This window comes from Gallus gallus, chromosome 1 (genome assembly GCF_016699485.2).
Source record: "Gallus gallus isolate bGalGal1 chromosome 1, bGalGal1.mat.broiler.GRCg7b, whole genome shotgun sequence".
NCBI classification, from domain to species: domain Eukaryota; kingdom Metazoa; phylum Chordata; class Aves; order Galliformes; family Phasianidae; genus Gallus; species Gallus gallus.
The window spans coordinates 49,418,801-49,431,550 of NC_052532.1; the positions used below are offsets into that span (position 1 = coordinate 49,418,801).

At 42.0% G+C, this 12,750-nt stretch overlaps 1 protein-coding gene across 11 annotated transcripts in view; it reads left to right on the forward strand.

Moving 5' to 3' along the window:
* The window catches only part of TCF20 (transcription factor 20), a 115,284-nt gene extending 103,636 nt beyond the window's left edge, over positions 1-11,648 (forward strand). For 9 of the 11 annotated variants that reach the window (XM_046907299.1, XM_015289183.4, XM_046907304.1 and 6 more), the window contains 3 exons: positions 1,826-1,875; positions 5,341-5,468; positions 10,355-10,409. In XM_046907299.1, the coding sequence (XP_046763255.1) occupies positions 1,826-1,875; positions 5,341-5,424 (134 nt within the window). In that variant the 3' untranslated portion in view covers positions 5,425-5,468; positions 10,355-10,409. Of the gene's footprint in view, positions 1-1,825; positions 1,876-5,340; positions 5,469-10,354 lie in introns of all 11 variants that reach the window. The other 2 variants (XM_004937691.5, XM_015289182.4) reach the window with 2 other exon arrangements.
* The last annotated feature ends 1,102 nt before the right edge of the window (positions 11,649-12,750 follow it).

The following is a 12,750-nucleotide window of genomic DNA, read 5'->3' on the forward strand; positions in this document are numbered from 1 at the left end:
TGAAGCCTGCAGAAGAAAAATTGCTTCCATTAGAAATGCTTTAGGTTTTTTCCTGACTGCTTTATGGAGAAAAATCTGTACAAACAAGGACGAGTCTCTGCTCTTTTTCCCTTTCTGCCATGATAAGCTGATGGTAGCTACGTGTCTCCTGACTCGGTGGTGAATTGTAATCTGTGATATAAAATCCTTGGAACTGCCAGTTGAAACCCCGGCCAGCTTGGTAACGTTGAACAAATTTTTCTGGTTTACTGCTGTTCTCTTGATTTTTACAGGGAGCAGAGTTGGTTTTCTACTGTTGTCCCTTAGGAGAAACAAAAAATTGTTATTAATTGGGATTGCTATTAGTAATATAAGAAAAAAATGCCAAACTTATTAAGAAACGGAGCTCCATTCTCTGATCAAGCCTGAAGTGCAAGGTGTCTGACTTTCCTTCCTAATACTTGTGCCATCTTCCTTTCAGATAGAGAAGTGCATTCATTACTGATGTTGAATTTCCAAGAAAAAAAAAAAATCCTTTCCCAGCCTGCTGTGTATATTTTTTGATCACTGCTCTATGTATTTTTAATGATTGCTGTTTTATACAGTGATAATTCAGTATATAGTCGAAATGTACAATTCCTGCCCTTACAACAAGACAACAATTTATTTTATTTCTTCTTTGTTACTTGCTAATGCTGCATATGAAATCGTTATCCCTGGCAGGATTAAAGGTTTTACTCTTCTTTGCTAAAATCTCTTGATTAACTTAGCCCACTGCACGCTGTTTCCCTTTGATTCAGGCCAGAGGCATTCGTGTTGGAACATAAACGTTGCATAGCGGAGGGATGCTCTGCCAAGGCTTGGGTGTCTAGGAAGCCTTTCCCTCAAGCTTTAGTTGCAGTCTCCTGCTGTCTGCTAAACTCTTCCAGCAGATTGAAACAGCAGGTAGCGCTGGTTATGCTACATACTTAAGAGCGTTTTAAATTAGCACATTTTATTTACCATCGTGCCGCTTTCCTTGCTGGCTGTTTGGGTAGGTTGAGAAGATGGGAGGTCATAGGCAACTTGCTGAATTCTCCTAGCGCCAGCCAGCGCCCATGGTGCGGGAGGTGGTGGGAGGTAGCAACACCTGCACTGGCACTGCCAGCAATGGAACGCTCTCTGAGCTGCTGTACTGCTTTGTAGAATCCTAAACAAGCTCTACTTAGGTGCCCCAGTTTTTTTTTTAATACGTTTAAATCATTAATTAAACTGTTTCTTAGATCATAGAAGCTTGGCATACACAAATCATGGAAGCAGATCCAAGAGCAGCACGAGTGACCCAGCTACCAGACATAGTGTCAAAGTGTAAACTGATCTCCAGGATTTGGGATTGTAAATAAGCTGTCATATGAAACCATACCGAGGGACAGTCACCCCTTCTCCCCCTGTTGTTGGCAGGGCCTTGGGGTAGGATGAAAGACAACAATTTTCCTATGACCTGTAAAGCAGGGACTGTCTGGATGGGATGGATGTGTCTGACTTCCTTGCGCAGGGAAGGCTGGAGTAGATGAAGGAGGTTGGGTTGCAGGATTTGCTGTTTTGTTGTTGTGATTCTTTCGGATACAGAGGCTGGAGATGGTTAGGTTTGGTTACCCAGGTGACACTGGGTGTGTAGTAATTTTAATTGCTACAACTTTGGAGGTGGAAGGGACAAATCTGCTAATAAGACAGTATTCCTAACAAAAAAAAAAAGATATTTGAATGAAAAATACATAGCCTGAGAAGCACAATTAACACATGTGGTGTATTATTGAAATTGCTTTTTATTAAAAATGTAATAAATTGCTGTCTTCTCCTTCTCTAGATTGTTTACTAAACGAAGAGAATTTCTCAGTGAGGTGCCCCAAGCACAAGGTAAGAATCCTCACCTGTATTAGACCTGTTTTTTGCTGCCCTCTTCTGGTATTTAAATCTGCTTTGGTAGTTTTATACCTGGATAACATCTGTAATCAGAGGTGCTTTTAGATGAATTCTTCTGTGATGTGTGCTTGCGGTATATTCTGGGGGCAGACATCAACTTAAGAAGAATACAAAGAGTTTCAGAAGATAAATGAAGATTTTGTTGTGTCTTCTCAGTCATTCTTTAGATCCTTGATGACACTTTAGAACCAGCTTCTTTTCCTGTCTTCTGTGATAGAACTCAAACACTGCTCACTGCATCTGTTCAAATGCTTCATTGAAACTGTGGTGGTTTATTTTTCTTGGATTTACTGAGGATGCAAGAAGGAAGAAATAATAGCTCATGGAAAGGTTTCAACAGCTTTGGGAAACATTTAGACTACATCATGAACCATTTTTGTCTATGTGAAATACCCTGTCCTCGTGTTGTGGTTTAACCCAGCAGGTGGCTCAGCATCGTACAGTCGTTTGCTCGCTCTCCCCTTTCCCAGTGAGATGGGGAGAGAATAAATAAAAACCAAAAAAGCCCAACAAAGTTGAATTCATGAATTGAGATAAACTATTTCCTAAGGTAGAGCAAAGCAAAAGGAAAATTGTTACGATGATATATATATAAATGTATATAACAAGTGATGCGCAAGCAATTGCTCACCATGCCCTGACCAATGCCCGGCTAGCCTCAGTGAGCTGAACTTCCACTCCTTGAGAGCTCCTTCTGCTTGATGTCATCTGGTACAGAATATCCCTTTGGCCAGTTTTAGTCAGCTGTCCTAATTGAGTTCCCTGCCAGCTCCTTGGGCCCTTCACTGCGAATAGCCTTGGCTTAGCAGGCGACTATAAACATCCGTGTGTTACCAACATTGTTTTTGTGCTAGAACTAAAACACAGCATCGTACCAGACACTTGGGAGAAAAGAATTCTGTCCCAGCTGAAACCCAGACATCTAGTTAAGTGGTAGTAACTAGACTGAGTCCTATGATATATGTTTGGCTGTTCTTTGGATCTTGACTCTTCTAAAGACTCATTGTTTCCTTTTATTGGTGATGGATACAGCGTGATGCTTATGCCTAGAGTTTGGACATACTTAGCTGAATGCAGACACAGCAGTGCTAAGAGCTGGACTTCTATTGCTCTGTCTGTATGAAAAGAGGAGACATAGCACGTATTCTCTTGTACATATGAGCAGTGTGATAAAGGGCTGGGAATATCCATCCTCTCTCTTGTCCCCCCACTTCCCCCTGTCCATAAGTGAGGTTGCAACTCTGGGACCCTGTGGGTACCTGTCCGCTGGTTTCAAATGCTCACGAGTCTCCAGAAAAATGGCTACGCTTGTGGCCGGTTGGATGCCATATAAATTGTGTGAGAGCATGGATGGCCCATGCTGGAAAATAAATGATAATAGGGAACAATTCTGTTACTCTCATTCAGTCTCCATTTAGTTCTTGTCTGCAGATCTCTTCTCTGCTTAGAATTAGACTGACATCTGGTGGTCTTTTGTCTTCAGAGATTATCTTTAATCTGTCTTTTGTAAACATACAAGAATTAGTCTCATAGTACTTTCGAGATCTTTTACCACAATATGAGGTATTTAGACAGATGTATTTAAAATGTGCTGGAAGATTCTGGGAGCAGTGAGTCTGTGATCCAGAACTGGCCTACTTTTCATCATATTAAAGAAAATAACTTACTCTGGGCAATTGTGGAAATGATGTTGAAAATTTACAGCACATTTAAATTGATGTATTAATGCTGCATGAGCCTGCAGACCTCCCCGAACAAAAATTGAAAGGGTGAGCTCCCCTTACTGTGGAATGCAGCAGCAGAAGTGCCATCTGCTGCCCAACTTTGGATACCTGTCTAAAGAGAACAGGAAGAAGACATCTTTGAAAACTGTTTTATTTTCGGTGCCCACTGCCTGAAGGGAAGGATAGTTCTGAAGTTTTTCATACCTGGCTTGTGTCACCAGTATTAGTACTTGCATTGGTGATGCCCAGACCATGAAGGAAAAAACCACGTGGGGGAATCCAACTCCTGGATATGATAGTGAAAAGGCACATTGATTTCTAAAGTAATCTTGGGGAGCAGGAGGGGGTAGACTGCTAAATATGTTGATTAAGGTACTTCATGAAGCAGCAAAAGTTGTGAATTTTATTCAAATGCGGAACCACTTGCACACCTGCTGTGTTGCTTTCAATACAGAAATTCGGCATCAGCAACCTTTGACACTGCAGTTTGTTGTCATTTGCTTAGTAAATACATGAATCACTTGCAGTCAAGCAGGGATTTTTATTTTTTATTTTTTTTGCCTGCATGTGACTCAGCCCTTGCTCTGTGACTCACTGATCATTTCTGGCAGAATACAGTATTGCCCTGCTCCTTTTATTGTAGTAACTGGGGAGGGGAGTTCCAGCCAGTTGTAAGGTGGGACCAGAAGGGCTGAAAACTATTGCTTTAGAGTGACTGGAAAACAAATTACGTCAGTTTTTCTGCAAACTATGAACGTGAGCAACTGAAAGGAAAAGACACTTTAGATTAGGCCATTTAAAACCAGGCTATTAGGTAGCAGCAGTTGAACATTAGTAGCTAATTAGTAGCTGTCTAATATCTCACTCCTCTGTTCTTTAGTTAATGGGTGGAAGAGCTAACTTCATAAATCCACTGACACTGAGTGAGTCCCCAGTATAGTGCTTCTTACCCTTTTTTTAGTCCGTGCCTCACGTTGGTAAATACACCTCATCATAATAAGTGGCTCCCAGAGAGCAAAGGTGCTTCTTGCCTCATTAACTGCGCTTAACACTTCAGGCATAAGCAAGCTGTGTCCAGAGGGACCAGTCCTGCCTTTCCCTGTGTTCCCCAGTGAGCTTTCCCATTTCCTTCTGTCAGCATTGATGCTTCAACCATCCATGTCCTGAATGTGCTACTTTTGCAAAATAGCAGCTTTTATCACAGGGAAAATGCTGTCTGAAAGCTAATCATCTTCTGAAGGGTTCTGCTTCCACTCACAGAGCCAGCGTACTGTGTGCTGCATCACAGCCAGTGCTGTTGCAGCAGACCTGGTGAGGATGCAGAGGCAGAGAAAGGGAAGCACAGGGGATGGGATACCTCACCTTTTGGTGGCACTGCAGTTTTAGGTCGTCTTAAGCTATCTGTGGGGCAGTTTTAAGCGGTGTTGCTAAGTTCATTCTACCTTTCTGTGTTAAATTCTGTGTTTCTTAACCAGGCTTCCATGTCCCAGACTCTTTACTTTTGCAAATTTACCTGCTTTAGGGAAAACTCTGTCTGAAAATCTGTGTCTGGTTTCAATACTGACTTCTCTTTCTCTCTCTCACTTTCTGTATGTTCACTTTCCCTACCCCTGTCTTTCTTTTCTCCCTTGTTTTCTTTTTTCCTCCTCCTCCTTTTGGCTTGCTGGTTTGTCAGCCCCTCCTTCCTTGCTCTCTTCCCTCCTTGCAGAACAAGATGGTGAAAGGCAGCCTCAGCACAGAGCAGTCGGAGCGGGGGTGAGGGGGGAAGTGTACTCCTGGGAATGGAAATAAAAGCAAGCACAGGTGAGTTGGGGAGAGCTTCCAGTTTCCACCTGCTTTCTCCTGTGGCTCCTTTACCTGCAGTGCTCTTCCCCACTTCTGAGAGACAACACGGTGATCTCATGTACGTGCAGCAAATCTGTAATTACTAACTTTGGTTTCCTTTTTTTCCTGCTACAGTCTGTTCAGGCTAGTCACTTCACGTTTTTTGTACACAGCAGTTCCTTCTGTATAGTGGTGAGAGACAAAGCTTGTTGCAGCTGCCCTGTTACTCTCCCAGCTAAGCCAGTGGCAAAAATCTCATATCACGCCCATAGCAATCTGAAGGTTTTTTCCTTAAGTGACTGGTAGTTAATAAGTTTCTGGTTTTGTTTTGTTTTTGTTTTGTTTTTCAGGTTCATCGGTATCTTAGATTTTGTGAGAAAGAACTAACAATAACTGATGAGTTCAAGATTACTGCAATCTTGATTTACCTGTTGTCTAGAAATGTAAATACAGGAATAAGTGCATTGAACTTATAAAGAGTGCATTCTATTTTCAGGATAGCATTTTTCTTTATTTTGCGAACAGTTGTGGGTGAGAGAAGGTGGAGTTGTGTCCCCAGGTGACCACAAATTCAACTTCCTAGTGTTTCCTCTAGTTCCTTATAGCTCTACCCTCTGTATCCAAGGTAGCTGTAGCGGTGTTTCATCAGCCAAAAGGGAGGCAGCAGCTCTGCTCTTGTGCCCCAGCTCCCCAGCTGCTGTTTCCTCTTGCCTCCCTCTTTGTCTAGCCTATGGGTGTCCAACCTTTTGGCTTGCCTGGACTGCACTGAGTGAATAGGAGTTGTCTTGGGCCACATATACGTAAGTTGCTCTGAAAGTAGTATCTTCCCGTTTGTTTCCATCGAAAATACAGGAGATACAAAGAGCACAGTAACGCTGTTTGATAGAGCAAATTCTTAGCTACAAAACACTTATTTTTCAATATAGTCACCACCATTAGCTATGTATTTTTGCCGGTGATGAACAAGGGCCTACATGCTGCGCTCATCAAAACCTGCTCCAGCAGAGATGACCACTGCTGAGACACACCACCCACTGCCCCATAAACATTCAGCAGACATCAGTGAATGTCGATGTGACTTCCTCATGGAGGAATTCAGTGATTCACCTTTGGCTCATACACACTTCCACACCAGACACCAATTTGTCAGACTTGCCCCTCTGCTGCCCTCTGTCACACAGCAACAAAACATAAGGGAATATTGGTGGGAAGTTTCACCCTCTACTGCCATACCACCAGCATCCACCTCTGACACTGTGGACCAATATAATAAAACAGGAGGCATTACTTTCAGAGCAGCCCTCGTAAAGTACAAGTAACAAAACATTTCAATTTTTAATATTTTTCTTAAAACAATTTAAAAAAGAGAGGAACAAAAACATAAAACAAGTGGGATATGTGACTTTGTGAAATGAATGCACCACCTTGGTTTGACGGCAGTGGTTGCAATTCTTAGTGAGGTCTCAAGGTATTCATCAGAGATTTTTTGATGAAATTTTACACTTCCTCTACTTCATCCTTGACAGCAGTTGTTCAAAATGTGTGTACTGCCAAGAAGTGATGACATGAATACGGTGTGATTGTGAAGTGAAGGATATTTCTCTCTGGTAAGAGAGGGATTATGAAAGTCTGGTAAAGAGACATGATTAGATTTTTGAGTTGAATATCTGATTGCAACTGTATACATTCTATTTGAAAATTGGCAGGTAGTGCATTAAGATCAACTCAAAATAATGTTGCAAACATAAATTGATGATTTTTTTTTTTGCAATCTTGAAACCTGTTTTCAAATTCCAAAATCAAAATGAAAAGCTCAGCTGTGTATTCTTCGCCTTTTGGAGCCCTGTGTTTAGCCAATGTATCAAAATGCATACTAGTATTTGCCGTCACTTGAGCCAGGACTACACAGTACTGCCTACCCCATGCCCTGCTTTCAGTCAACACAGCATTAATAGCACACTGACAGTTTGGTTGCTGCTGAGCAATGGGTGCGTGCCTGGGGCCACTCTACAGGGAAGAGCTGCTGCCTTTATAGCGTGTGGCAGGAGGTGGCCACGTGCAGCCCATGGGCCATGAGTTGGACACACTTGCTCTCACCCAAGTGTTCAGGCAGCCTATGTGAACTTGGTGAGACATTTGATATGTCTGAAAATTGTATTTTGTCATATTAGTGTATCAGTTTGGATCATTTTCTTAATCTGATTTGCTGTATGTCTGAAGTGAGAAGGGAGTAGCGCAGAGGTGGGAATTAGAGCGGGTGTGATGAGGATGGGATTTCTTGTTTCATTTCCATTAAGTACGTTGCCATGAGGTGGCAACAGGGAGGTCTAAATGAAATAAGTGATTTCAAATTAGTTCCTCTTGGCATGTTTTCCCATACACTCTAGTCCCAAAAAGTCTTCTGACTCCATTTCAGTGCTCAGGTGCATTTCTTACTCAGCTGGCCATTTCTCTGTCTTTCTTGCAGCACTGCAGGTGTAGTTGCTGTTTCATGTCTGCTGTCTGACCTGATTTTAACAATCCCTTTCCCTCACCACCATTTTACTGCTTTCCAAGCACCTTTGTGACTTTATAATCTTACTTGTTTCTCCAATTAAGTACCTGGAAAGAGCTTTTAATGTTGGTTTCAGTGAAGGACAAAGGGTTAACTAGAGAATTCTGGTCTTCAGTGTGGTAGCAGAAGACAGAAATTGCCTTCTCAGTGATGATTTTTGAAGGTAGTTTTTTAAGGAGCTAATGAATATTAATGTGTTGCAGAGACCTTTGTGCAGCTTTGTTTATCACATCATTTTCCTTCATTCACTATTTTTATAGATCATAGGAATGTATTGGCTTAAGACCTTGCAAGCTGTGGAATCTCAGCACCATGTTCACTATGTGCTTTAGGCATCTCTCTAAGGTATCATTTCTTCCCAGTTCCACTTTGGCCTCAAGTAGTTCTTACCGAAAGGTCCTGCTTAGCCTCCTCCGTTGGGGGCTGAGAATGTCGTAGGTATATCCCAAAGCAAAAACCATGCAAATCCAAACAGTTCTTAAAAAAAGGTTTGCTGTATTATGATGGTAATTAACAAAGTTTAGAGGAGCACTCTTGCTAGAAGAGCAGCTGCCATTCCACTAACCTTGGTGTAGAGATAGAAGGGGCAGTCAGTTGTTAGATTATTGGGCTACTTTGTCTTGGTTCGCTCCTAGGCCCAGCAAGTTAGGAAAAATCGTGCATATTGGATAACATCCAGGCAAGTCAGTGTATTCTGTCTCTGTTTGTTGCTTCTTTCTCCCTGAGCCAGTTGCCTCTAGAACATTTGGATCACATCCAGATCTGGAGAGTGACTGTGAGAGGGAGTCTGGTGCTCTGGAACCTGTCCAGGAATGGGGAAGGGCTCTGTGTGGTGAGCCTGATTTCTCCCTGAGCCAGTGCCTAATGCTCTGGATTGATTCCAGGCATGGGCAAGCAGCACTTGTACGGCAGCCAGAGACAGCACTGCAGCCTTGACACTCCTTCAGTGCAGACTCACAGTTGCACAGTAATGAATGCCACAGAGGTCAGCTGCCTGAACCTCCCTCCTTTCCTCCTGAGTTGCAACTCCATGGCTTGCCTGTCTGGTTTTCATATGCACTTGCTTGACCTTCTCCACTTTATGAGGGGGTGTTATCAACCAAGAGGTAGGCTTGCTGGGTTGTAATTTCATTGGTATGCTGATAATCAGAAGGGCATTGATCACACTTTGGGCTCATGGAGTAGTTGCCAGCTATACATAAACATGGATGTTACTTTATTCACAAGCACACTTCTAATGCTATTAACTGCTTTCTGTATGTGTCACTTACATTGGGACCTTTTTTTTTTTTTACCCAGAGCTCACTGACTGGTGAGGAGGGATTTACTCACACTACATCAAAGGGTTAACCTTACTAAATAAATCAGCTGCTGCTGGGCCTCAGTTGTGCTATGGGAGAAGGGAAGAAAGGAATTTATTATTTCAAGCTTTGCTTTTTCGACAGTGCAGGTTAAGAATGAGAACTGTGGCTTAGAGAAATTAAATTTTAATTTTATCTGTAGTTCCTCTTTTGAACTACACCTCTGCCAACTTACTGAACTCCTGGAGTTCATTCTCTCTGCTCAGAATTTCAGGACAGGGAGAGTGAGTATGCCGAGCGCTTGGGCATTCCCATGCTTGTCTCGAAAGACAACATGAGCATCATTTTTTCCATGAACTTTTGCTACCACAACTTTGCCACTAGAACAACAACAAAATGAAATAAATTAATATCACTTTACCTGCAGTTAGCTTAACTGTAGCTCTGCCTTTGGCTGATGAAATCCAGCTGTGTCAGGAACTTGGTTCCTGTGGCTGGACCCTGTAGTCTTGATAACAGTTTCACTATCTGAGTCATGGTCACTGAAAACTGTCTGATGGCAGCATGGCGATCTGTATGAAAATATTTGGGTCCAAATCCTAAGGGACAGTATGGTGTCTCAAAGCTGTCATTGCATTTGAACATGCTTGGCTGCTTTGCAGTTTTCAGAGTCAGGATGAGGACTGAACATGAGGTGAGCGAGCTCCTTTCCCACTGCTGGAAGTTTGAGAGTGCTGAATTGGGTGTGGGTAGCTCTGCCCTTGAGGACTCTCTAGCTGGGCTCTGTCATTTTCTGCTGGTTGTTAAACTGATGCTTGCTGTTACTTGGATTTGCTTTTATGAACTACTTACCGTTGTACTTGCATCCAATTTTAGTCCACAAACCCAGAGCTCTGGGTGCTGCTGCTGTGGTAAGCTGCTGAATATGTTCCCCAGAATGTGGGGAGAGTGTTGGCAGACCAAGGCAATGAAGCCTTCCTATATATTACTGGTTTCACTTTGTTTTTCAGGTTAGGCTGTTGAGATAAAAAGCGGTGGACATTCGTGACTGAATGGAATCTCTCCCACTGTGCAGCCATGCCCCCTCTCGACGTGCCTGCCAATGCCAGCACTTCCTTCATCAATTCTTACATCACACTCAAGACTGATGACATCACAGAATCTGACCAAGGAGTCTGAACCAGCTGTTTCCATGGACACAATCTCCATAGTGACAGTGGGAAGGGGAGGGGGAAAAAGGAAACAGGTGGGGGGAACTAAAGAGGGAGGGATAAATATATATATATATAAAGATCTATTTTTTAGTCTTGAAAGACTTTGTTTTAAATGAAAGGTGCGCTATCCCTTTTGATGCTTTTGATTAAAATTAACAAAAACCCAGATAAATTTAAAAAACAAATTTGTAGCTGAAGTAAATATTAAATCCAAAATCAAGCAAGGCTCATGAAGCCTGACATTTGGCAGGAAAGAACAGTGGTTCTGGGAGCAGTCTGGACTGGGTTTGTGTCCTTTCCTCTTGCCTTCTTTCTTTCTCACAACATCCAAGGAAGTCCAATTTTAAAGGAAAACAAAATCACAGGATAAATTGTTTGAAGGGTATGGGAGGACGGTTTGATTGGATGCAGGTGGTGGGGCATTTTTACTTTGTGTGTGTGGGATAGGGAGGTCATAGTTTTAAGAAACACTGTGTTGATAGTGGGAGCTTGATAAACATCTGAAGACCCTTAGGTCATGTGGATCACAAAGTAAGAGGAAACTGCTGTTTGCTTAGATCATGCACACAAGCGTACACATTTTACATGTGGGAACTACCTGTTAGAGAAGGAAGCAGCTGCCCTCTGCAGCACGCAACCCAGGTGATAGCCAGGAGCTGCCTTCAGCACTGGAGGCAGCGGGGAGGTTTGCTTTACCTGCCAGACTGGGGAGCTGGGAAGGAAGTCTGAATGCTGGTGGAATCAATGTATTTTCAGAGTGGTCAGAAAATCCACTTAGCCCTTTTTTGTTTTATGTTTTGCTTTTCCAGAAGAAGGAATGTCAGTGTAACAGGCTACACTATATGGTTATTTGTTGTGGGTTTCTTTGTAAATTATGTAACTGTAAACACTTGGGTTTAAGAAACATCAACTGAAAAAAAAACAAAAAAAAACACAGTTTTTTTCTTATTAAGGCCTTAAGAAAGGGGTTAGTGCATCTTTCAGGGGTCACTCTGCCATGGGAATAAAATAGCTGTTTCACAAACAGTTTTATATAAAAAAGCTTAAAAAAAAACACCAAAAAAAACTAATAAACTTCATTTTAACCTTATCTCCTTTTGTTTTGTGCGAACTTGATTTGTTTAAAAGGACAGAGACACTACTATCTGCTGCTTTTTGGTTTCTTTGCCTTCATCAGTTCTGCCTTCAGCGATGACCTTCTGAACTGGCCCAGCAAGAGGAAGACCACAAAAGCTTTTTAAAATAAAAGCTTAGAATTTGTTTGATGCTCCGAGATAACAAGCCAATGACTGGATACATTTTGTGTTTGCGTGAGATGGTATTTCACCGGTTCACTGACTTCTTTCACTCATAGGATGGTAGCATATCCTAGTGATAACAGCGTGGTGTTTACTGGGAAGTCACTATAGATAGGGATCTAACCAGCATGACTTGGATAAAAAAAAACGGGGTTGATATTGTGGGGAGGGAAGAATTATTTTAAAAAGTTATGTACTGGATGCTTGCTCAGCTACTTGCGTTTTGGAGTATTCAGCACATAAAAAATAATATCTATGATAGCTCATATTAAGATATCTATTTTAACTCTATTTTTAAAAGATCGATTTAAAGATTTGGGAGATCATTTGGCAGTTATTTATTTCTAGAAGTTGCTACTTTCGCTGATAAGAATTTGGAAAGCAAGGGCAGTCTTCTGCTTACTCCTTTCCCAGTAGCAGCTACTGACGTTAGTATGTCCTTCTACATTAAGAAATAGACCTGTTGTGATAAATGTCACTAATGTGTCCTGAACTGGTGCTGAAAATATTTAACTGCTGGTGTAGTCAGAAAAATCATTTTTAGCATAGTTAATGTGATTGAGTAAATGACTTCTTTTCAACTGAATAAAAAATGTTTTTTTTTTCCTAGTGTCTGTTCTATTCTACCTGTTTTGAAAAACAAAACCAAACAAAAAAAACATAAACGGAGTTATTTCATTGATTTATGTTGGTGAGGAATCAGCTTTGTGGTACTACAGCAGCAGCAGGAGACTGTGGTAAAACTGGTGGAATTTATGCTCTTGGCTTTTCAGGGTGGTGGTACAGCAGAGGGAGGTTTTGGGGCTGGTGGGAGCCGGGAGTCTCGGAGGGTTTTCTTATTGCTCCTCTTGGCAGTAGCTCCTTGTGCACCATGGATGGAGAGCAGCAGAAGTC